This window comes from Leishmania braziliensis, chromosome 36, assembly GCF_000002845.2.
Source record: "Leishmania braziliensis MHOM/BR/75/M2904 complete genome, chromosome 36".
NCBI lineage: Eukaryota > Euglenozoa > Kinetoplastea > Trypanosomatida > Trypanosomatidae > Leishmania > Leishmania braziliensis.
In genome coordinates, this window is record NC_009327.2 from 2,520,959 (window position 1) to 2,545,143 (window position 24,185).

The following is a 24,185-nucleotide window of genomic DNA, read 5'->3' on the forward strand; positions in this document are numbered from 1 at the left end:
CCTCGGCCTACCTCTTGCCAGTGTGTCCACGTCGCCCCACAATTCTTCCCCACAGAATGTCGGGCTGGGCGGCCCAGTCGTTGATGGTGTTCATCGCAGCCCCCTGGTGCCTTACGACCCACCGCGCACATCCCCATCACCGTTTCAGGTGATGCCTGCTTCATTGGCCCCAGAGCCGCAACGGATGGTAGAGCGCTCTCTAGCCGTGGCGTCACGCCTGCAGCGCTGCAGCGTATCCTCGTGGAAATAGATGATGCCGATTCCTTGCCTCCCCTCCCCACTCGCGGAAGGATTCCGGAGTGAGGAACGGATGGGGGTCAGGGACAGCGTGGCTGTGCTGCACAGGCACATCAGAGGCGCTACACGCCGGCTTCTGCCTTGGAATACTCACCTCGTTTGGGGAGGGAAGTACTGGCAGCCACGTGCAGTTAGCTTCGACAACCAACCTATGCACTGTGGGTCTGCTCGATGCAGCACGTCATCGAGTTTAACGTTCAATGACGTCTGTAGTGATGATAAGCGTTCGGTAGGGTTGATGGTGAAAGAGAGGGAGGCGCCCATGTGCATGAATACATACACACTTCAGCTTCCACTACTGCACAAGAGGCTCATTAACTTCCTGACAGCGGCGAAGAGAGGAGGGAAAGAGAGGGGAGAGGGGAGCTGAGCTATCGGAGTGCATTCATCGATAATATAAATGAGCTTTAAGGGTGTCACTTATGCGTGCGCGCTAACGTGCCAGTAGGCACGAGGACGCCGATCAATGCGCTCACGAAGGCGCATGCACCCCCCCCCCCCACACAAGGCCAAACACAAGCGAGCCGTATTCCGGTGCTCACATGTGCCATGGGAGAGCGGAAGGCCCGCACAGGGGGAAAAAGTGGAGGGTGAATGAAAAACGCAGGGCTGTCGATACTGTCGGACAGCAAGCAAAGCGCAGCAACGTGGAAACAAACAAAGAAAATCGAAGGGTGCTATACACATGTTGGTGAGTAATATGGCACTTACCTTGCCGCTTTGAGATGGGCAGTGAAAGAAGAGGGGACGAGAGGTCGGAGGGTGTGGTGCAGTGCTCCCAACAAGAGAGCAAAGAGAGCAGAAGAGGAGGTAAACGGCATATAGGAACGCCGAGCCATGTTTGGTCACATTCAAATTCCAGCTAAAGAAGCGTTGCATGGGTCTTGAGAAGCTTTGGGCAGCGGAGAAGAGAGTTGCACGCGCAGCTCTTACGCTTATTCCTTTCCTTCGGTCCATGTGCGCTATGAGCAACGGGAGTGGGGCTTGGGAGGAGGCGAGACACACATACACACCCAGACACACACACACACACACACACACACACACACACAAAGCATCCATGTCTCCCACGTTTGCCGACAGGGCGGCTCCACGTGTAATACCAACAGCAGTCCTCCAAATAAATAGCACAGGCATTCGGCGCCCTCAGCAGAGGAGACACAGAGGAAAGGGGAATAGCACGAGAGGCTGAAGACTGGAGCCTTGTCAGTTGTATGGGAATCGATGTGCGGTTCATCTTTCAGCCAACTCAGCAGAGAACCCTCTTGAGGAGCTCGCTACGGTACTGCTCCAGCTCGCTCAGCTCCACAGCAGTGCTGGCGCACAGCCATCGCATAATGAGCCAGGTTTCCGCTCCCTGTTGTACCCCATACACCCGCAACGTCGTCTCCGTTGGCGACACGGCGAGTCCCTCGACAGAGAAACATGCTTGACCTGCAGCGTTCGTCGAGCACCGCGGGCGGGCATGGTTGAGCAGCAGTGTCGGCACGTACGAGAGCAGCTGCTTCAGCGAGACATCGTTCATGTCCTTCAGACAGCGCAGCTCCACCTCAAACGACTCTGCAGAGGTCAAAGAAGTGATGAAGAGCGTCACGGAAGTCTCATAGGGGTGCTCGCACACGACCGTTTGGAAGTACTCAGGTGGTGGGAGGGGCATGGTCAGCTCAGCAGATCGGTAAACGCTGCTGAAAAGCTGTGCATCTCTCGCAGTAGCCTCGCGTGCCATGACAGCCGCGAGTGGAGGCGGCAGCGGCGGCGGTGACGATGTCGTGCCTGCCGCTGCACTGTCAGGCATGTGCACTGTGAGCTCAATCGACACGTGCGCGTCGTGTAGCAGTGGGATTACCTTGTGCTGTTTCTCTCCCTTTCGCGCATGCTCGCGTGCCGCACTCGGGACAACCGCTACGATAGCGCACCACTGCGCCCCGGTGTCGCCGCCGCTGCTGCACGGCATCAAAATGAGCTCACTTCGCAGAGCGTGGGGAGTCCTCGGTGCCCGCACCGCAACATCCACGGGGGTCTCCACGACGTAAGTGCGGTCGACGTTCTGCGCTTGAACGTGGTACTCGTTCCGCCCCGCTCGACGACGCCACCAGCCACACGGCGTCTTCTCCGCGCATAGCAGTCGCGCGCTCTGTGCCGTGTAGAGAAGATCCGGGAGTCGTTCTTCGTAGGTGCCTATGTGAGTCTGCAGCTGAATCGTGTAGGCTATGTTTCCCTTGACAAGGTAGAGGGCGGCAAGAATCACCGGCGAGGGCCCAGTGTAGATGTTTACGTACGACTCCATCACAGTCGTGGCGATGTTGCGGGCAGCAGTGAAGAGACTCACCTTGAAGTAGGCTTTAGCATTCTCCGCCGCGGCACGAGCCCGCTCCAGCGAACGCTTGACGTACACTTCGGTTGTCAGCACCTCGTCGCCTTCAAGAGCGCTGCAGTTCTCCGCCATGATACTCAGCCGGGAGCGATCCTCGTGGAGGAAGCGGAGCACCTCGAGCGGGTAGTTGTACGTGGCGGATTCGCTTGCGTAGTCACGTGTGATTACCGCGGAGAGTGCCGCCACTCGCACGCGGAGAGCACCCGCAGGGGTGCGAGTTGCACTGCTTCGCATCGGTGAGAGGCAGTCATAAAACTCTTGCCGCACAGGTGGCGACTGCACATGTGCTGTGAGTCGAGTGGAGGAGCGCAGCGAGCTGTTTGAGGGGCTCTTCGCGTGCAGCTGGCTTGAGCGGGAAGACAGCGCTGTTGTTGAGCCAGTAGTTTTGCTGCGTGTTGCTTCGCGAACGTTGCTGATGCTAGTGCTCATGCTGCGGCAGCGCCGACCGCCCCTGAGCGCCTCCTTGACAACGTGCATGGTGTCCGTTACCACCATCATCAGAGGGTCGCAGACCCGTGAACATGAGCTTGGCGTGCTGGGTGAGCGGGAGCATGACTCCCTTCGCGGGGTTTGAGACGGCGAGGTAGACAGGGACACTGCGGAGGCAGAGTTCAGAGCCTCCCTCGGCACACCTGCATGGAGAAGCTCGACTGAGCTGAATCCTTCTTCCAGCAGCGTGAGTGGGGAGGCGCCGTCGCGGATTCGACGAAGAGCTGCCAGCCGCCGCTCCTCTGGGTTTGGCGCCAGCTTCAAGGTAAAGAGATAGTACGCAATGGCACCAACGGCCAAGACGACCAGAAGCCTCCACTCGCTCTTGCCACGGTTCTCCATTGAGAAGGCACCAAAAGGTAGGATAGGAATAGGGGAGGGGCGAACGCGAAAGCGAAACAGACAGACACACACATACACACAGAAGCACCACGTTAGACGATAAAGATGAAGCACATGTGGTGTTGCACGAAAGTGCTTTGGGCGCCAGCACGAAGAGAGGCTAGGAAGGAAGATGTCCTGCATAGATGAAAAGCGCACGCACGCCCAGCAAAAGAAGAGCGGAGACAGTCGAAAAAGTGCGAGGGGAGAGCTAAAGCGAAAAAGAGCCAAAAGAACAGACTCGCGGTCGAGGCGAACAACAGGGGTTCAATGTGCCCACGTGAAGGCTCCAGTGTGCCTCTTCAGGGCTTGTGTCACCCAAAAATTCGAGGTACGGGGGGAGGGTCCGAGACACAAACGCAGCGAGCAATGCAAGCGAAAGGGTGGCAGGAACGGGAAAAAAAGAAGAGCTGTTGATGAGCGCTATCTGCATGAGCGGACTGCTCGGTGCATAGAACAAGGCTGAGGTGGAGTGCACCCCCACACAGACACGTACAGGTATACGCCAAAGATGATGTACTACTTTGTCGTGCCGCTCTTACGGCACCCGCGTTCACGTGGTGACGCCACAGGCTCCCAAGAGAGGCTTCGATGAGGAGCGCACTGATGCAGAGCGTGTACGTGTGTAAGAGGAAGAGGGATAAGGGCGAGAGAGTTGGAGTGGGTAAGGCAAAACGACCACGGGGGTTATCACAAGCAACGACAAAGAAGCGAGGAGAGGTGGAGTAGGTAGGTGTCCGTGTGGGTGAAAATAAGCGGCGCAGGGGAAAAAGGAGGAGGATAGAAAGACAGAAAGTAACGGATTTGGTCGCGTGCCCCTCCCTCTCCCATCGAGCCAGGGGGTGCTTCCGTCTGGTGCTGAGGTTACACCCCACACGCGGCGCGAAGCGACTCCTCGTGGGCGGAGGCCTGCGTTTTGTTCACACTGCATATAATGAACGGGTTAACTCATTCTCTTTTGTCTATTGCCAGTGCACGCAAGTGGCCCTGATGATCCTCGTCATGACAACAAGCGGCAGGTCTAAGCGGGCACAGGAGTGCGCGAAGAGTCAAAGGAGTGGTCCACAGAGAGAGAGAGAGAGAGAGATACACACAGACTTCCCATTCGGACTCTTCAATGTTACCTCAGACTAGCAGCAGCTCAGGGCGTGCCTTGCCGATTGCCGTCGCTGCCGCTGAAATGCGGTTGAATGCGTCGGTGTCGGTGATTTGCGCGTGTGCCTTGGCGGTGTTGGTAAATTCAATGAAGCCGGTGTCCTGATAAATTGCAGCGCTGACTCGTTGTGCCTGCACCATAGACACGAGAAGGTCGTACAACTCACCCTCTGTGATGCCCTCGTCATCCATGTGCACGCAGAGGGAGCGCCAGTGCACACACTCGAATGTCTTGGCGAGAATGATGATGTTGTGTTCGCGCAGAGCGCTGCGAAGAATCGATTGTGGCAAGTAGGGCCCGGCAGTTGCCAAGACGCCCTCCACGTCAGCAGCGCTAAAAAGCTGGCCATTGTATGCCACCTGCACGTAATGGTACAGCGACGGTGTGAGAAAAGCGTCTTTGCCGCGCAGCGTGACGCTGTACAGCGCTGCCTGCCTCTCTGCCTCACTCGCGCGAACGCACAAAGCACAGAGTGCAGAGCGCTGAAGCACCACCGCGTCTTCTCTGTTTTCGTGCAGGGCAAAAAAGGACTGAAAGGCACGCAGGTAATCGTGGCGTTCTTGGCGATACAAGCCGAGCTCGAGGAGGTAGGTGCACACAACCGCGTGGCGATGGCGTTGTACCTCGTCGTCACCGCTTTCGTAACGCGCCCGGTCGGCGATCCCGTGGTAGAGCGACATTCCCTTCTGCACCGCCGAGTCCGTGTGACGCGGGTCCGCGGTGATTCGCGAAGCCTTCAGGACGCGGGCGACGCAGGCCAGGCGCTCCAGCGGGGTGAGTCCTTCGTACGTGAAAAATGCAGAGGACTGCAGAACCGCCGCATCGAATGCAATCGCTTTTTCGAGCTTGTCAACCGTTGTGTAGGCCGTCGCCAAAACCACCGCAAGCAGCAGCGCTTCGCCCGTCACGCTGGAGGCGGATGTCCGATTTGAGCGGAACTCCGGCATTCCCCAGAGTGCCTCGCATGCCTCCGCGACACAGCTAGCGGTCTCTGGCGCACGTGCACGGGGTAGGAGCGCCAAAGATAACTGAGAGAAGAACTGCTCGCGTCTGTCGAACGGAGAAGCACGCAAGCCCTCTAATGCGGTGGCAGCAGCACCACTTGCATCGCCGTGCGCCAGCGCCGCATCCACCGTTGCCCAGGGAAACGTGCTCGATACGTCAGACATGACTTGAGAGAAGGAAGAAAGCAAATAAGCGGGATGGCAGCCTCACCTAGCGCGTACCGACGGACACGAGAGGAAGGGAAGGGCAGTCGCCGCACCAAGGCGCAGTCCGCCAATGTTGTGAAGACGCCTTATTGTTGACATTGCAGTACGGGAAAGAGGGAATGTGGAAAGGAAGCGAAAAGGGGTCGGCACGTTGGGCGCACTTGTCTCTGTGCTTGCGCACCTCTGCCGACGTCCGTGGCTGCAACGAGAGAATCACGAATGACAGCGGGACTCACCAAAAACAACGGATGCATCGGAGGAGTTGGTACCCGAAGCACCGGGTGCTCGTACGTAATCGGTGGCGAGAGCCCTACAGCTTGCACGAACCTGCAGGTACTTCTCTCTCAGCTCGACCATTTTCGATACGGCACGTGTATCAATACCCTCCATGAAGGGGTGTGGGGGACGGTGCAGTGGAAGCGGGGGAGGGATGCACTCCCAATCGATATCGCGCTCTTTTGGCATTGATTAAAGTCAGCGACGGTTAAGCTCCCCTCTTGTGAATATCCCCACATCTCACGCACGACGCAGACGCACACTACTACACCCACAACCGTGCTCCATTACTCGAGAGAGGTGCTCTATTGTTACTTATTCGATCATTACGGCACCACAGTAAATAATGAGAAAGGCGTACATCATGTGTATGACGGCGCCGCAAGTTGTGAGCAGAAGGGGGTGGGGAGCCTCTATCGACTCACATGCGCAGTCCCCCTACTTCACAGTCCTCCTTCTCGTCAAGAAGAAATCGACGGCGCCGTCGACAGACTGGCGAGCCGCGGTGCGCTTTTCGTCGCCTTCAGAACGCCCACGCTTGCCTTGACGCGCCTTCGCGACTGTCGACGCGAGCAGCGCCACGTCGTCCGTGACGCGCTTGTCCTTTTGCGACACCTCCAAGTGAAAGCGCGGGTCGGAGAGCAACTTCGACTTGAAGCGCTCGTCGATCTGCTTTACCGCCTTCTGTGCCTCCTGCTCGCACTGCGTGTGCTGAACGTGCTGCGTGACCCCAAATTGGCTCGCAGCGCGCATCTTCTTCTTGGCAGCACGCTCCTCTGCAAGCCGTTCTTTTACCTGTCTTGCGTGCGCCTTGCGCCGCTCCTTGCCGCTCACCCGCACTGCGCCGTCGTCGGTGCCCATCAACTCCCTCAGCTTCTGCCGGTTCTCGGCTATGTGCGCGGCTTGGTACGCCTTCTCTGCCTCCCGCTCCTGTCGCAGCATATCCTTCTTGGACTTCTTCATCTCTTTTCGGCGCAGCTTGTACTTGAGCTCTGCCTGCTTCGCAAGGTCGGCAGTCTTCATCTTCTGCCTCAGCCGCGCGTCGCGCTGCAGGTCGGCGGCTTTCGCGTCGGCGTTCATGTCGAATGTCGCCTCCATGTCGCCCATCACCGACCCCTGGTCGTCCTCCTCATCTCCCTTCTCGTTGGCATCATTGCCGTCCACCTCAACGTCGCTGAAGCGGTTAAGGGAGTCCTCGTCGCTGCTATCCTCGAGACTATTGCCGCCGCCACTGCCTTCTGGATCCCCCTCCAGGTCTTCGGGGATGCCGCCTACCTCCTCCAACAAGGCAGCGTACTTGCGGCGGATGTTGCGCTTCTCGCGCGCCTTCTTCTCCTGATCGAGCGGGTCGCCGTCCGCCTCGTCGTCTGAGTCTGCTGGGGCGAGGTAGGCTGCTAGGTCATCCTCCTCCGTGGTGCCGATGAAGGAGTCTTGCAGGGACCTGTGACGGAACACGTCATCTTGGTCCCATGAAATGCGGAATTTGCTCTGGCTCAGGGCACTCGTCTTGAAGGAGGCCAGTGGCTTGAAGTTTGTCGGGATTTGGTCCGCACGACCAACCGGGCTCTCGAACACTTCGTCGTCATCAATGTAGCGGAGGTCCAGCACAACACCGCTCGCCTCGATGTCCATCCCGTCAAGTTCTTTGTACACCACGGCGGCGGTGTCAGCCGAGTCGAAGGTGGCCACTGCGTAGTAGTACCTCATGCGGTCCATCTCGTACCGCCGGTACTTGCCACCAGAGAACCACTCCCCATCTTCGCCTTGCTCCGTCATCATGTTCGGGTTGTCATCAGCCCAACCGTCGCTGCGGGGTTCGCTCACAGCGTCTTCGGAGACGTCCTCCGGCAGTTCCTCCACCTCTGGCATCGCGCCACCGCTGCCCTCCTCGACATCAACATCGACGTTCGCATCGCCGTCGTACACCCACAGATCGGGCCCGTGCTTCTTCTCGTGCTCCATCATGCGCTTGCCAAACTCACTCTTGTAAATGCTCACGTCGAGCAGCTGACCACCGAGTGGAAGGGCGTGGAAAAGAATGGCGTAAAGGTCGACGGCACGCACGTGATCCCAGTCGCAGTTCACAATGGCGACGCGACGACGGGCTTCGATGAATTCGACCTCGTCAGGCACCCAGGCGGCCACCTCGTCGTCCAAAACAGCCTCCTCCTCCCGCGGAAGCAATTCGCACTCGTCCTCTTCGTTCAGCGCCCTGCTGTGACTGCTGGTTGAGGCAGACGATCTGTGTTCGCTGATGTCACTACAAACAGTCGACCCCGTATCACTCGCCACCGTGTCTTCCTCGACTTCAGCTGAGGGGAAGTGCTTCGCAAAGCGTGAATCTTTCTGCGCCGCCCTCTCCACCGCATCCTGTGAGCGCCGGTTTGACTGGCGGCGACCAGCCTGGGTGGACACCTTGAAGCGAGGGTCAGTGAAGCGAGCGGCAAAACGGCTATCGCCGTTTCCACCGCCGCCACGACCACGGCCGCGGTAGTTGCCGCCGCCGCCGCGGCCACGTGAAGAGCCCAGCAGCGTCTTCATTGCGTCTCTCTGTCCGTATGTCAGTTGTGCAAGATTGAGCTGTTGCCTTGAAAGGGTGCGTTACGCGTGGTGCGCATGTGTGTGTGTGTCGAGGAAGCACGATAAGAGCTCCCCAGTCGAGCGCATGTGAATGTTTGCATCCAAGAAGAAAACGCACATTCGAGAAGAAGAAAGACCGCAGGGAAAGTCGTGTTGCACAACGAGGTGGAGGGGGGGGGCCTCATAAGCCAACATCGTCGTGCAAAAAAAGAAAGTTACGTTGCAAGAGTAGTTGCAGCGCGCCTCACATAAATTGATCGATTGTAAACTCAAGTGATGCGGTTGTTCGAGGTGAAGTGATGCCCTTGCTGGATTAATTGCGGTGATCATCACATCGATGTCGTGCAGGTGGCAGAGCAGAGACGTTCTCTCTTTTGGTTGTTTTGTCGCTGATTATGGCTTAGAGCTACAGCCTTTCGCTCACGCAGGCTCGTGTTCTTGGCGGCGCAGGAAGAGGCATATGCACAACGAGAAGAAGTCCGCTGCTCGGTTGTGCATGTCCATAAGCGAAGGGGAGTAAAGGGCACATCCTCCGTGCACAGGTGCACGTGCAGAGAAACACATTGACGAGTAGGCCCTTTCTTGTAAAGAGATGACAACGAACTCTCTCTGTACGTGGTCGGTGTGTGTGTGTGTGTGTGCGTGAGTGTCGGTATAGTGGCGAGACACCCACCCACACATGCACACCGACCACGCACACCTCTATCACACCAACGGACAGAAGGACATCTGCGCAGAGCAAAGCAACAACGAAAAAAAGCGACAAACCTAACCGCGATGCGAAGAGGTGACATGAAGAAGCGAAAAGACCGAAGAGACGAGGCCTTCGACAGAGCATTAGACACATGCGACTGCACAGGTCTGCCCGGCATGGTTTATCTTTCCTGCTCTGCATCGCCCTCCCTCAGCCTTCATGCGTACCCCACACATTCACCACAGAAGAGAAGCTGCAGTTGAAAAATGGAAGAGGCGATTGCTGGTGTTCCCAACGTGTCCATTCCCTGCCACCCGACACACGAACTCAAATGACACTCCACCCCCGACCGGCCACACGCCACATCGCGTGGTGCCAAGCAGCCCTAGACACGCGCGTTACAGCAATGCACCCACCCAGTCCCCGACGCGCGGCCCTCTGCCCCAAACTCTACCCACTCCTTGCTCAGCAGGTTGCCTCACAGCAGCACCCATCGTGCCAGTCGTCACCTGGTGCAACCCACCGCGATGGCTCAGGCTCGCTACACTAGTAGGCAGCGAGTGCCAGGTGAGACACATTCGAGCCACGCGGACACTCGGCCCATCAAGTGGATGGCACAGACGGGCTCACTCTCGCAGGTCGCTACGACGCCACTCCATCCACGACCTGACCGCCGACATCAGCAGCGATACATCGCTCTGACATCCCTGCGTTGCGTGCACCTGACCCTGTGAACAGCAGCGGTGGTCCGGCATTGGCAGAGGCCGGGGGGGCTGCCTGGCTGGCTGCTCCCAGACTGAGGGCACCGGGCCCTGAGATACCACGCTGCAGTACCCCTCCCGTTATGATGAACGACAAAGCACTGAGTGAAGCAGAGGCGATGGACAGCGGAAAAAGCGGAGACGGAGCTGTATGTGTGGGTGTGTCGTCTTGCGTGTGCACATATCTGTTCCCTATTGTGTCTCTCTCCCACGAACGAGTCCAATGGTGTACGCCCCCCGCCACAGCTCAGCTGCCTGTGTAGCACCACGGCTAAACGCTCGTCATCGAGGACGAACTGCCCGGCCACTGAATCGAGCCATGCGTCTAACGGGCTCTCCCTCTCTTTCCTTGCCCTTTCCCCAGATGCGTGCTGCGCGATAGGCGCGAGGCGGACTCGAGCGCACACTGCGTGCCTCGATCCACGCGGGTCCGTATCCGGGGTCCTGCTCGAGGACGGGGGTGGTGGCGTCTGTCGTGCGAGTACCGGGGGGTGGCTTAGGGGGCGCACCGGGGGTGCACGAGGGGGAAGTCGGCCAGCCTCGGGTCAGGGCCGTCGGAGCCACTGCATCTGGTCTGTGCGTCATGCTTCCCCCTCCGTCGCATCAAGCGGCGGCATTCCAGAATGTGGTGCGGCGACTCGCCACATTGGAGTCTGGAGGAAGTGGTGGTGCAATTGGGGATTTAGTGTCGAGTTGGCACTGCGGAAAGAGTATGGTTTGGCTCCAGGCATCACTAGCGGCACCGGGTCACATCCCCTCCTGCTTCAACGCCCCTCTCCCTGTGGTAGTGCATCACGGCTTTCGTCTTCTGAGCCGCACTAATGTGAGAGGCGTGTCTCCAGAAATACGGGGAGTCCTGTGCGTGTCGTTTTGACTTAGGCGGCTGTAAGCCGGAAGGAGGAGGCATAAGGCAGGAGAAACGAGACCCGCGGGGAGGGAGGACCTCAGATGTGCTGGGACTCAGCCACTTTGGAGAAACAGGAAAAAAAAAGAAACACTTCGACCTTAAAGGAAAAAAAGCGGAATGGTGAGGAATACGCACAGAAGGAATCGGGAGCGTCACGAATGGCCAGTGTACGGCTCCACACGCCTACACATGCAAGGTTAAAGCACATAGTGGAATGTAGCAGACAATGTGAGAGGGCACGCACATACTGGCAGGCACTGTGTCTACGCTGGAGAAAACCCGCACCCGTCAGAAATCACAGCCGGTGTAGACACACACGCACACACACACACACACACACACACACACACACGCACACACACACACACACACACGCACACGCACACACACACACATCCACCCACACACACACACACCCACACACACCCACACACATCCACCCACACACACACCCACACCCACCCATCCACACACACACACACACCCACACACACACACACGCACACACACACACACACGCACACACACACACACACACACTGAAGTTCGGCAACAGCGAAAGAAAGCAAAAAAGGAATACGGATACGCGGGAAAGGTGAAGGAAGGACTGCGATGGGGGATGGGTTGTGAAAAAGAAAGGGAAAAGGGGAAAGGACTCGAACGACAAGAGCACCGGCGGTTCCTTGAACAACAAAGAACAGGCGTACGTACACGTTGCCGTGAGTGTGTCTGGCCGAGCGTGCACGTCCTCCTCATCCCCACTCTTACGGCGTGCCTGCCTCCACGGACATCGCGTTCTTGTTGAAAGACCGTCACCGCTAGCATCGTTGTCCCGTTCTGGAGATGAGATGGAAATGCCAGAGGCGAGGAAGTCTTGGAAGGAGAGAGAGAGAAAGGGGGGGGAGAAGAGGGAAACGCGAGAGGAAGCAAGGGAAGAGGGTGCAGCAAGCACTGTAGCATTACGCCAAACGCTTCACAGCGGGAAGAACGGACTCTCCCAAAACACTTCAGCAACATCAGTTGCGCGGCTCAACAAGGATACGCAGCACAGCAACGGCACACTCCAAAACAGGAAAAAAAAAGCACAATGATGCGAAAGATATCAGGCGGTGGGCCAGGAAGGCGAGGGACAGAGAGTAAGCAGAGGAACGCAGAAGGCTTTCTGGGTACTCAGAAACACTGCACACTGACGTTGCAGGTGCTTCTGTAGTATGTGGTGTGTCATCACGTGTGACATGCGGAAATACACCACCAATTTCTCTTCCAGTGGCTTTCCTCTGTCCGGTAACGCAGAATCCTCAAGCTGTGAGGATGCCGAGACATCGGCACAGTGGAACAGGGACAAGAAGAAGCGAAATCGTTCCGTTGAGCCTTTTTTCCATGTGCCTCGAGACGGCTTACGTGAACTTCGTCTTGCTACGGCGGTTCATGATGTAGGTGACAGCGCCGTTCACGTTGCCGATAAAGATTACCCAGAGAAGGATGATTGCGCAGCTCCATATGCGGTAGATGGGGTAGATGGCTACGATCAGCATGCTCAAACCGAAGCAGATGAGGACGGATGCAACCAGCATGTATGTCTCATGGTGACGATACCACAGTGGGTCCTGCGGGATCTTGTATTGTGCCGTGTACCCCCACATGGAGAAGAAGGCAGCGATGCAGAGTAGGGAGGGGTAGAGGAACAGGTTGTAGGTCTTCTCTGCCGTGATGCACTCCTGAATCATGCCACTGGCGTAGATTACGCAAAGTGAGAAGGTCGCAATGCTGCATCGTTTCACGAAGCCGTAGCCTGTCTCGGGCTGCATCTTGGCCACGTTGGGATGCATGAGTTCACCCTGTTTGCCTGAAGAACGAAGATTCTAGAGAGAGAGAGAGAGAGAGAGAGAGGAAGAGAGAGAGAGAGCAAGCGTGTGTGTGTGTGTGTGTGTGTGTGTTCCCTGAACAAGTTTCAAGCTCAGACACGCATCAACGTTCCCGCACAGAGGAAAAGAGAAGAGGGAGCGCGGCGCCCAGCAGGGAGGACAAAGCAGCGCAGATCACGATGGCGAAGCGCAAATTGCAGTAAAGAGCGATTGCAAGATACACTGACCAACCCAGGCACAAGCGAGAAACCGAAGAGATGCAAGGCGACAGAGATAGCGAGTACGAATGGGAAGAAGAGCAGCGGGTAGCGAGTGCGTTTCGGGCGTGTAGCGGCGTCAACGGATGAGGCCGTCATCCCCTATTGGCTGAAAAGAAAACACAGGTAAAAGGAGGAGAAAAGGAAGTGCTGGCCCAGGGAGTGGGGCTCTCGACTGACGAGCGCGACTTCGTCTGAAGATGTGTGCCGGTGCCTGTGCACCATGCCAAGGGGCCGCCGCTGTACGTCGTGTGTTTTTTTTTTTCATGCACCCCAGAGCGATACGTGTCGTAGAGAGCGACACACATGCGCATGCGCTGCTACGATGGCGCTGACGGTAGCGGATGGAGGGTGAAGAGATGGAGAAATAAAAGAAACACAGACGCATACACACACACGCGAGACCAGTTCGGGGGCGGCACAGGTAAGAGAGGAGAAGAGATAGTCACACGCAGATGAAAGAAGCACGCACAGATATGCACACATGTACGCGCGTGCACTGCATGGATTGTTCTACATGCGTAGTATACATGCCGCCAACACATTACGGAGAAGACAGCGCCCTCATGGGTGCATGCCGTCTCGACCAAGAGTCATCGCCACAACCCAGCGAGGCTCACAGAGTGGAGCGAGGAAAGAAGATAAAGGAGTCCAGAGAACTTGCAGGATATGCGCGGCATCCTACTCAAACATCGACGTGTCTACGCCCAGTTCACGCAGGCGCCGTAGTGTGACCGCCTCAAGTACATCCACCTCATCCGCCTTGAGTACCTCAGTATTTGGAGGCACCGACACGGCAGCAGACGGAGAACCCGCTGCCGCGATTTTGACAGCCTCGGCTACGTAGGGCACGGGTGGTGTGAGGGGGATGTTGATGTCGGCGCTGCTCAAGGAGCTTCTCTTTTTCGCTGCCGGTGCCACCACGGATACCGATGGAAGTGGCACTGCATTCTTTTTCTCAGCAGAAGACCAGGGGCGGCTCCCAGCAGACGTGCCACGAGATTTCGGCGCCTCTTGTGCCTTTTGAAGGGCGCTTACGTCGCGACGGAGCATGTCATCCTTGAGCGCGGCCACCGTTTTCTCGAGTCGCGTTGTCCGCTGCACTGCCGACACCCAGTTGGTCTCCATAGTGGTTGCGTGCTGAAACAAGTCCTTCACAGTCGCCATGGGGCGAAGCGACGCGGACCGTCGCAGCGCATTTTGGCCCAATAGCTTCAAGGCATCACGCGCCTCGTTCGCGCTTGTGAGCTCGCTTAGATTGCCCACGGCGGAGCGAAACATCAGCAGCGGTGGGGTTGCGAAGTCGTCCAGCACCTTCTCTTCGGCCCGAAGATCGAGCCCGGCCGCGTACTTGCCAGTCGCGTGCAACGTGGTGGGCACGTAAAAACGGTTGGACCATTCCGCTATCATCGTCTCGTAGTAGGAGGAGATGGTGAAGGACAGCAGCGTCGCCGTTTGCGCGGCGGCCTCCTCGTTGCGCCGGTGGAAGGGAACGGGGTTGATTGCCGAGCCGATCAACTGGATTACCGCTATCACGGCTGGTGTATTCACTGTTGAGCCACGCGTTGTGGCATGGCGCTCCGTGTAGCGGTCGTGCACCGGCATCAGCAGCTGCGCGGCGTTCGTGTGCTCCATCAGCTCCGTCAGCGTCAAGTCCGCCACAGAGGAGCTCGCGGCGTTCTGGACGTGCGGCTGCGGCTTCAAGTTGAGTGCCACGCCGGTCTGGCACGCTACGCAGGGAATGGAGAACTCAAGGGTGCGGTAGGGGGCCGAGTTTGCCAGTGACGAGAGGTCCCGCCCCACCACGAACGGCGCGACGAGCTCCGACGAGGAAAGGTTTTGACGTGGCCGTAGCCACAACAGGGCCACGCTCGCCCTGCACTGCACCGCCAGACTCTCCAGCACGTTGTACAGCGTAGCGGAGACAAGGTCGAGGGCGGTGATCATGCGCTTCAACTGATACGATGGGACAGAGCCTTCAAACATGACGCGCGACGAAGCGGTAGGGACAACGGCAAAGGAAGAGGAGGGCATCCCCATAAAGGGTAGCCGGGCAGCCTCGTCAGATGTGCCGCACAACTCCATGCTGGGGGATCTGCGATAGCGGTCACCAGTGGACGTGAAGGACACGGCGGGCGGTGCAGCCCTGCGGTTCTTCGACTGTTGCTCCGACTGCCCTGCTCGAGTGGTGGAGGACGAGAATGGGGCCACGGGGAGGTCGTTCTGCCGTTCGTGAAGCATCTGTACTTCCTCCTGCATGACGCCACAAAGCTGCTGGAGCAGCTGCACGAGCTGTGAGAGGCGGTGGTCGTCTTCGCTGGTCTTGCCGCGAGTCTTACACAAGAGGGATGTTGTGCGGCTGAGGTAGCGGCCAACTCGCGTGCTGAAGGATGCCGGAGCCAGCATGTCCTCCGGGAAGCTGTGCTGACAGCTTGCACAAAGCATGGCTGTCATGACTAAGAGGTAGTTAAGTGAAAGAAAACGATCCCAAAGAAAAATCACGCAGAGCGGCAGTGGAGTGAAGAGAGAGAAGGGGTGTTCAGGATAGCGCTGAGGCACGCAGCCTTCTTGTCAGAGGGGTGGATGCAACGGAGGGGAGGGGAGGAGACCCGGAAAACAGATGGAAAGCACAGGGAAGGGGGGGGGAGGCGGAAGGGAGAACACTCGATGATGGGTGTGGAGAACAATGCCGCACACAAGCATCGATTTGTGAAACGGATGTGGTGAAACATGTGATTGTTTCTGAAGGCCATCAAGGCAGCAGCTGGGGTGCGCATCGTTGGCGTTTCCTCCCTTCTCCGTCTCAGGTGTGTTTCCCTTTTGGTTCCTCACTTTCACTGCTGCTCTTTCCGCCCATGAATGGGCGAGGCAATGGCACAGTCACCGACGCCATTTGCACATGACGCAAATGATAAAGGGGGCCCACAGCGACTACTTCATGATCCGCTCTGTTTCTTTTCTCTTTCAACAACTCCGTCTGCTCACTCCCCCACACCTCCACTCCGCTGACCGATAGGGAGAGAGGCAAGCAAGAAATACCCACCAGAGAGCAGAGCAGCAGCTGCCTCAGCACAAGAGTGGGCGTGAGTGTGTGTGTGGGGGGGGGGGGAGGGAGTAGCACAGAGCTCATGGAATGACGCATGAGTACGCACGTCCCATCACGTCGTCCCACACCCTCCAAATACCCACAGGCGCGCAATGCCACGAACACCGAGAGTGAGAGAAAAGGCAAGGGAGAGAGAGCGAGCGAGGTGCACGTGGGTGGCGATGGTGTGCAAGGAGGCGAGATGAGCTCGCTACGCCACGTTGTCAGCAAACAACAGCATCGGTTCTCATTCTCTCTGAAAAAGAAGATCCCGCCTGCTGCACTTCAGAGAGCAACGTAGCACTGCAACGCCATAATTGGAGCGAACGAGGGAGAGTGAGGAGTCAGGAGGCAAGACCAGCAGCAAAGCATCCAGCTTTGAGACGGGGAAGGAGGTGGGCAAGTGGCCCACAGAAGAGGCCGTCGACAAGCGCAAGAGTCGCGGAGCAAACCCAAGAGCGAAAGGGGAAAGAGGGCGAAGAGCTTCGATGGAGGAGTGAGGCAGGAAAAGAGAGGTCGCGACAGCATAGGGAGAGGGGAGTGGGCTGAAGAGGCGGGAAGAAGAGAACGTGAGAGCCCAAATCAATGGGCAGCGCTGTTATGAAAGTTCTGCTCCTCCACTGCCTCACCCCCTCCCCTACCCCACGTACACGAGGGTAAATGACGAAAAAAAAGACCGAAGAGGAGAGGAAGGCTTATTTCTGCCACTACTCCGCACTCCCTTTACCCACATCCACAGCAGTGTACCTTAACCACCAATTTCAGCGCTGTGTGTCTCTCCACCGCATTTTGCCCAGGTGAGTCCGTCGCTTTCCATCTTCTTGGCTCTACAGTTGCTCACAAAGAGAACTCTGAGTCCTCCAGGGCGGCCTGCTGCTGCCCCTGATGTAGCTGTGCCGCGAACAGTATGTCCAGCGATGCCTTGTCTTCGCACTCGCGATGCATGACCATGTCGAAAAGTGACTCCTGCGCCATGTCAAAGTCGTCGTCAGCGGCAGGGGCGGTGTCGTTCGTTGCTGGTTTCGCCTCCAGTCCGTCTTTGGCCTCCATGTCATGTGTCTCACGTCGGCGCTTGTGCGGACGAGATGGCGGCGCGGCAGTTGTTTCCTCCACATCCCCGAGTGTAGCCGCTGGTACCGGCGCCTCGAGCTCTTCACTCTTCACGGGTACAGCGCTCTCCGATGGCTGCCCGCCTGCAATTTCGTCTAGGAAGGCCAGCTCTTCGGCGTTCAGCTTCTTTGTCTTCACCAGCTGCTGCGCCTCCTTCTTTTTCGCTTCGTAGCGTACCTCGAAGACGGCCATGTCGATAGGGTGTTTTTGGCTGAGAGCCGCCTGCACCTCTTTTGGCTTCTGACGCATTTCACGCTGATACAGCCGCTTTATGTCTCTGCGGGTGCGGCCAGGGAAGAGCACGGCGATCGCGCTGAAGTCTGTTCCGTACTGGGAGAGCGCCTGGTAGAAGCTGCGCACCTCCGCCTCGCTCCAGTCGATGCGCGCCTGCCGGTTGGAGGGGCGGCGCACGCGCATCTGCAGCTCCGTCGAGTCCAACGTGCTGCCACCATGCGCTTCTGCGATACCCTCCTTGCCGAGCTGAAACGCGTCTTCCGCGCCACCGTCTCGCTCCTCTTCGTCTGACGTGGCCGAGTGGTGTGGAGGGGGACCCGCTATGAGATACGGCGAGTGCGTCGGGCTGTGCTGGTGCAGACGTTGAGAGTGCGGAAGTGGCGCCACACTGGCACCGGGACGGGATATACCGCTGCCTCCTGGAGGAGCGCGCATATGCGACGTGGAGAGAGCGCCGCGCAACACCTGCCCAATGGAGAAGTTCTGCGGGTTCTTGGGCAGGGTCGGCGGCAGGTGCTCAAGTGGAATCTGTGCCAGCATGCTAAGTGGCACGTTATCGACGGGGTATGCAAACGACGTCTGCAGCGGGTTTGGCATTGCCGTTTGGTAAGGTGAGAGCCGCTTCGCGATGACGTCGTCGAGCTGGTCCGGCGGAAATTCGAACTCGTTGTCGTCCATGGCCCTGTCGGTGCGTATCTGCGTGTGGTGGTGCTTCGACGGTGAAAACCCAGGCGCACGCACACGGGCGGAAGGAACGCAAGCAAAATGTAAGCCTACTTATCTCCAGCAGGCAGCTAGCGGGAAGCGTGAGTCGGCGGCGGGAACGGCGGCGAGTGAGGTGCTCCCTTGCAGGCTTAAAAAATGAGGAAGCAATCAGAGCCAAAAGTGGTGAAGTGTACCCCACCCTTCATAGAGGGGCAGATGCGAGGGGTCCAGGCCCAGACTACACCGAGGTCTATACAGGGGAGAGGGAGGGAGGGGTTACAGTAAAAACAGCGAGACGACTGGAGACAGAGAGAAGGGGAAGAGCAGGATAGCCGGGGAAGGACACACAAGACGAAGAAAGCCATAAAAAATAATAATGGGCAAAGTGCGGCGACGAAGAGGCGAGAAGGAGGGGGCCGGAGACGAGCTGTTGAAGAAGGCAGCGAGAAAGGCGATCGAGGAGGAGAGAGTCACCAGAACAACAGCAAAGAAGTTGTGGACAGCGTGACACCCAATCAGAGAGAGAGAGAGGAGGAGGAGAGGAGTAGGACGACAGAGAGTCGCGATAACACTGTGCGAAGATAGAGCAATGTGTTATCGTGTACCACCCAGCCGTTGGGGTCCTCCACAAAGTAAGACAGAATGAGAGAGACGCTTGATCTGTGGTGCAGTCGTTCAGCAAAGTGCCAAAAGGGACAGAACGTTGTACCGGCGTACAGCGCACCTATGCTGATGCTTGTGCGCGTGTCTGTCTGTCTGCGAGTAGGCACGTGGGCTCCCTCGCGGCGGAATGTAAGAGAGAGAGAGTTGTGCGAGAAAAGAGAAATTGAGATTCAGTGCTGCCTTGTAGGCGTGATGATGGAAGAGAGGTTGGACCACGTCTTTGGTGACTCTCTTTGGTCGAAACCAACCTGGTTAAATTCAGTGCGTGTCAATCACAACCACATAGAAGATGATGATGAAGAGAGAGAGAAAGGCACACAGAAGCGAGGGGTGGGCGAGAGAGAAGAGAAGATCAGGAGCGGTTGAGAACTGTGAGGAAGAAAATTGACCACTTCGTACTCTTGCAATGTTGGCGGTGAACGAGAAAGGGGGCGAGTAGGATGCGGTCACGATGCTCTGCCTGACTTGGAGGTCTCTGCTCCATTCGCTTTCTGCCCCCATGCCTAAGCTCCATTGGGGGTCATTTAATGATGAGCAACTGCCACGAGCCGTCGCTGAGTACACCAGCGTAATGTTTTTGGGACCAGTTTCGTTAATCAGTGCAAGATGCGCTCTCGATATGAGCCTGTTCCCGTGTGTGCGCCCAAGAGGTAGTTCACCCTCTTCGCCGCTCAGTAGGATAGCGAGGCCAGTGTGAAGCTGCGCACCACGTCACATCTTAAGGGACCTACACGCACGCAAAAAGCTCCACGATGCCTCGAGGGTGGGGCGGGTGGGGGGTTGCACAGGGGATGTAAGGAATCGCGAGTGCAGCAAAGAATTCAAAAAGAAAAAAAGCACACACGACTGCGGATGGAGCATGATATACGAGAAAGGAGACACAGGAACAATATAGAGGTGTGGGGAGAACTCGCACATGCCCAAGTCCCACGTTATGCGAAAATGAATGAAAGGAATAATAGGAAGGAAAAAAGATACGGGCGTTGTGCTCTTCTTCTCTCACGCAGGAAAAGCTCCACTGCTCGAACCATCTCCTTGAGAAAGAGAGGCGATAGCGGGGGGAGGGGGGAGGAAGAGAGAAGGAGAGCACCATACAGTGACCGGGTTGTAGAAAGGCGTGCTTGGATGTCTACAACCCTCGTCCCTCAGAAGTGGCGGGAGGGAGAGGGTAGACAATCAACACGAAGCGCGAGAAAAGAGGAGTGAATGTAAGACGTGAGCACTCAAACGTATCAAACCACACGTCACCTTCCACACGCCGCAGTCCACCGTGAGGACGCCACAGACGGAAGTCTTTTTCCGACACTTTCACAGTGCACCCACAGAAGCCCCGCCGAGGGACCATTAGAGAAGTAGAGCTACCCTGCACTAGTAGCAGTACCAATGATGTGCACCTGAACGTTTTTATGTTTGCCGCTTAATGGAGTGACTTGCTGAAGAAGTCCACCAGGAGTCCACGGGCCGTCTCCACATCCTTCCTTTCCTCAGGCGTGTACGCGTCAGGGTCGTAGCGGGCACCAAAGAAACCGTGCGGCAGAGATCCAAAGCGCACGTACACGTGCGGCGCCACCGAGTGGGCATCGATGGCGGCTTCGACCTCGTCCATGGGAGGCTCATCCTTTGACGGCATCACCAGCACCGGCACCTTCGCTGCCTTCACGTTGTCAGAAGTCAAGTTGACCGGGTGCGCCGTGGCAGCGGCGTCGATCTTGCCTTGTGCCGCCATCATGAACGTCAGGTTCGCCCCCCAACACATGCCAATGACGCCAACCTTTGCACATCCCATTTGGCGCAGCAACGCAATCGCATTTTCCATGCGAGGCGCAAACGTGTCAAAATTCGAGATTTTCGCTTTGTGCTGGATCCAGCGCGCCGACTCGAAGTCGGCCGGCCATTCTGACACGGGCCATGCCTGTGCTCCAAAGAAGTCTGGCATGACAACAAGGTAGCCTTGCTCAGCTAGCATGTCCGCCAGGCGCTTCGAGTTGGCCAACATGCCGAAGATGTCGCTCACGACCACAACGCCAGCCTTGCTGTTGTGAGGACCCACCATGTAGAAGTCACCGCCAACAGGGGTGTAGTCGCACTTGGCAGGGCCCTTTTCGGTGGGACAGCAGCGGTTCGGGTCCTCAGAGGACATTGTTTCTTGTTGCTCGAATAGGAGTTTGTAAGGGAGGATCGTTAGGAAGTACGGTCCGCTTGGGATGGCGTACACGGAGAAACTAGCGTCACCGACGAAGGGGGCGGGGGGGGGGGGGTATGCTAAGACAAAGACGACTAGAGAAAGGAGCGAGTGCGTCCTGTGTGGGATGCAGAGGCCTGTTTGTGTGCGTGTGACGTGCGGCACGCGTCAGGGTTGAGCGGAAGACGGGAGATGCAAGGAGAAGAAACACGAATGCTGGCAGGTGAAGAGAAAGGGAGAGCAAAAGGCATAGAGGTGTGAGGACAGTGAAGCGTGGCAACTTGATGGAACAACACGGTCCACGTGCGCTCACCTTCAAAGGAGCCATGTTCAGTGAGGAAGAGGCAGGGGAGACTTACAGGACACCGAGAAGAGATTTGGCTCGCCGCACGCAAAGGGGCTTTCAGGATCTCAAGAAGGTGTAGCAATTTTGAGAGCACTGAACGGGAGGCATGCCCTAGGCCGTGCCGCTTTCTTGAGCTACGCTCGGGCATCAGTCAAGTGCCACGGGTCGCTTTTCAGTCCGCGTATGTGGGCTGCCGGTGTCTTCGCTTTCACCAACGTGATAGTAAAAGGAGGAAGAGTGACGATGGACGAGGTCCGAAATGGGAAGACAATCGGGGCAGGGAACCACACGGAGGGCAGGCGGGGAATGGTGGCAGGAACAGCGAGTATATACGAGGGAGAAACGAAGAAGTCGTAGTGGCAAATGTCGTCACAGGAAAAGGCAGAGAAAGCAGAGAAGAGACACATTATGCTAAAAGAGAGGAAGCCGTGGGGTCTGTCTGTGTGTGTGTGGGGGGGGGGGGGGGGAGGGGGAGGCGGGGCTTCGACTCATGAGATGCAGACACCTCCTGTATACAGAGAGAGAGAGGGGAGGGACGGGAGAGGATGATGGAGCGAAGCGCTTGACGGGGATCTCAAAAAGAAACTAAGAAAGCGTAGGAAAAGAGCCATCGACACCACTCAAGATCAACAAGGAATACCCTCGCCGTTGCTTCTGTTCATGACCGGGGAAAGAGAAGATAGCGTAAAACGGCGTCGAGTGCCGAGAGCAGTGCAGTCAAGTGTCAATCCGCGTAGTTCCCCGCCCAGGGCTGAGAAGAATCGGAAGAAGAAACAGACGGAGGTGAGAAAAGAGACAAGTAGGCGGGGGAGGCGGGAATGATCCACCCTGCCAGCGATGGGTCGTCGAGGAGCCACACCACTCCAAGAAAACATGAACGTCTTGTCAAGACAGCTGCCAGCCTGAGGCAATTGACACGAGGTGGGATGTGGGTATAGGAGGATCAACACACATGCAAGAGGAAAGAGCCTCTTCAGCATCATAACAGCAGCAGTGTAGAGGGTGGAAACGCAGAAAGAGTGAAAGCTGACGTGCAACGAAAGGTGGAATGGAAAAGAAAACGAAGGATGGCTCCAGAAAAGTCACTCGAAGAAGCGCATAGCGAAGGGAAAGAGGGAGGAGGAGACTGTGCGACCATGCACGTCGTATTCGAAATGTGGCCTATCTCCTCTGTCTTGTTTTGTCTTTTCAGCCAACGTTGGTCAACGTACGACGACGAGTGTCCACATGTGCGCGCGCACGTGGCAACCCAGTACGTGAAAATCCCCGAGAGGTGGAGGTGCCTTTTTCGGTTGTTTCCTTCGAGAGTGGGTCTTTGCACAGCGCGTGGCGGTGCGATTGGCGCCGAAACATAAAAGAACGGCTTACGTGTGCATCTCCACATCGCCATCCAGCTGGGCATGTATCGATGTCAGTGGCACAAACCGCACGTGGCACGCGTGCTGCATCTTGACACCGCCTTCAGCGTCCTTTGTGAACACCTGTAACTCCTGCACCTCCGTCGGGCCACCAACGGGAATCACAAGGGTGCCGCCGCACCGGAGAAGGTGCAAGTACTCGGGAACAAGAGCCTTCGGCGCGGAAGCCCCGACGTGAATGACGTCGAAGTCGGCGTCTTTATCCGCACAGACGCCCGCAATGGACCGAGGCCTTCGCCCGTCACCGTGTAGAACCTTGACGCGATGCTCGCGGATCCATTCGGGAAAGTGCGACTCGATGACACGCTTGGATTGCTCCTGGAGCTCCTGCACGTGCTCGACACCAATCACCTCAAACAACAGCGGCACACCGTCTCGCCGAGTCGTCTCACACAACGCCGCAAAGGCTGCCGTGATGTAGCCGCTACCACTACCGATGTCCAGCAGCCGCAGCGGCTGGCGATAGTCTTGGTTCGGGTTCCGGCGGCATAGCACAGACGAGTTCACAAGCTCCAACATCATAGCATGCATGTGTGGAGCACTGATAGTGACACCGAAGCCGATGGGCAGAGGCTGGTCGCTGTACGCCTCCTTACAGTTGTGCACAAACCAGCCACGGTCCACGCGGCGCATCACTTCGATCACTTCGGGGGTCTTGAGGAGGCCCTCGCGCTGCAGTGCACTCACCATTCCCGCATTCGTCGTGGACGAGCAGCGCCACGCCATGTTGACCAGTGCAACTCTTCGTCTGGATGCGTCTTAAATATTTCGCTGGTAGAGGGGCAACACAAGCAAAGAATGAGGCGCTGAACAGCACAGGAAAAACAAAGGCGACGACGTATACGTGCACGTCTGTGCGTGCGGTGACGCTGAGGCAGCGCTGGCGCACTGAGGAGGAGGGACAGGGCGGAGCAGGGCCCGAGACTTGACGTTGAGAAAGACGAAGAGGGGAGCTGGAAAAGAAGGAGCGCTGCGACAAGAGAGGCGGTGTCCCGTTCTCGTTGTCGTGGTGTTCGCCTCTACATCCGTTTAAAAGACGCCCACGCACACACGCACACATGCACACACGCGAAGTTACGTATACTCGTAAACACCCTTGCGGGCAGGAGGGACACAAAGGAAAGAGGGGTGCGTGCGAGCAGTACGAGAATACGGGTCGATCAGACGGACTATGCAGTGGGAGAGTGCTCCATG

At 57.3% G+C, this 24,185-nt stretch overlaps 8 protein-coding genes across 8 annotated transcripts; all 8 read right to left on the bottom strand.

The window, feature by feature from the left end:
- Positions 1-1,546: 1,546 nt before the first annotated feature.
- LBRM_35_6840 (conserved hypothetical protein) lies at positions 1,547-3,685 on the bottom strand (the record flags this gene model as incomplete). Its single annotated transcript, XM_001569246.1, has 1 exon — positions 1,547-3,685. One exon carries the CDS (start codon positions 3,683-3,685, stop codon positions 1,547-1,549), a length of 2,139 nt encoding a protein of 712 aa, XP_001569296.1.
- A 981-nt stretch (positions 3,686-4,666) lies between these two features.
- Positions 4,667-5,866, bottom strand: LBRM_35_6850 (conserved hypothetical protein; the record flags this gene model as incomplete). The annotated part of the gene is made up of 1 exon (XM_001569247.1): positions 4,667-5,866. One exon carries the CDS (start codon positions 5,864-5,866, stop codon positions 4,667-4,669), a length of 1,200 nt encoding a protein of 399 aa, XP_001569297.1.
- A 756-nt stretch (positions 5,867-6,622) lies between these two features.
- LBRM_35_6860 (conserved hypothetical protein) lies at positions 6,623-8,725 on the bottom strand (the record flags this gene model as incomplete). Its single annotated transcript, XM_001569248.1, has 1 exon — positions 6,623-8,725. The coding sequence occupies one exon, from the start codon at positions 8,723-8,725 to the stop codon at positions 6,623-6,625; it is 2,103 nt and encodes a 700-aa protein (XP_001569298.1).
- A 3,798-nt stretch (positions 8,726-12,523) lies between these two features.
- Positions 12,524-12,934, bottom strand: LBRM_35_6870 (conserved hypothetical protein; the record flags this gene model as incomplete). The annotated part of the gene is made up of 1 exon (XM_001569249.1): positions 12,524-12,934. The coding sequence occupies one exon, from the start codon at positions 12,932-12,934 to the stop codon at positions 12,524-12,526; it is 411 nt and encodes a 136-aa protein (XP_001569299.1).
- A 995-nt stretch (positions 12,935-13,929) lies between these two features.
- LBRM_35_6880 (conserved hypothetical protein) lies at positions 13,930-15,702 on the bottom strand (the record flags this gene model as incomplete). Its single annotated transcript, XM_001569250.1, has 1 exon — positions 13,930-15,702. The coding sequence occupies one exon, from the start codon at positions 15,700-15,702 to the stop codon at positions 13,930-13,932; it is 1,773 nt and encodes a 590-aa protein (XP_001569300.1).
- A 1,468-nt stretch (positions 15,703-17,170) lies between these two features.
- On the bottom strand, positions 17,171-18,355 carry LBRM_35_6890 (conserved hypothetical protein; the record flags this gene model as incomplete). The annotated part of the gene is made up of 1 exon (XM_001569251.1): positions 17,171-18,355. The coding sequence occupies one exon, from the start codon at positions 18,353-18,355 to the stop codon at positions 17,171-17,173; it is 1,185 nt and encodes a 394-aa protein (XP_001569301.1).
- A 2,107-nt stretch (positions 18,356-20,462) lies between these two features.
- Positions 20,463-21,185, bottom strand: LBRM_35_6900 (similarity to endo-1-like protein; the record flags this gene model as incomplete). Its single annotated transcript, XM_001569252.1, has 1 exon — positions 20,463-21,185. The coding sequence occupies one exon, from the start codon at positions 21,183-21,185 to the stop codon at positions 20,463-20,465; it is 723 nt and encodes a 240-aa protein (XP_001569302.1).
- Positions 21,186-22,937: 1,752 nt separating this feature from the next.
- Positions 22,938-23,717, bottom strand: LBRM_35_6910 (putative protein-l-isoaspartate o-methyltransferase; the record flags this gene model as incomplete). The annotated part of the gene is made up of 1 exon (XM_001569253.1): positions 22,938-23,717. The coding sequence occupies one exon, from the start codon at positions 23,715-23,717 to the stop codon at positions 22,938-22,940; it is 780 nt and encodes a 259-aa protein (XP_001569303.1).
- Between the last annotated feature and the right edge of the window lie 468 nt (positions 23,718-24,185).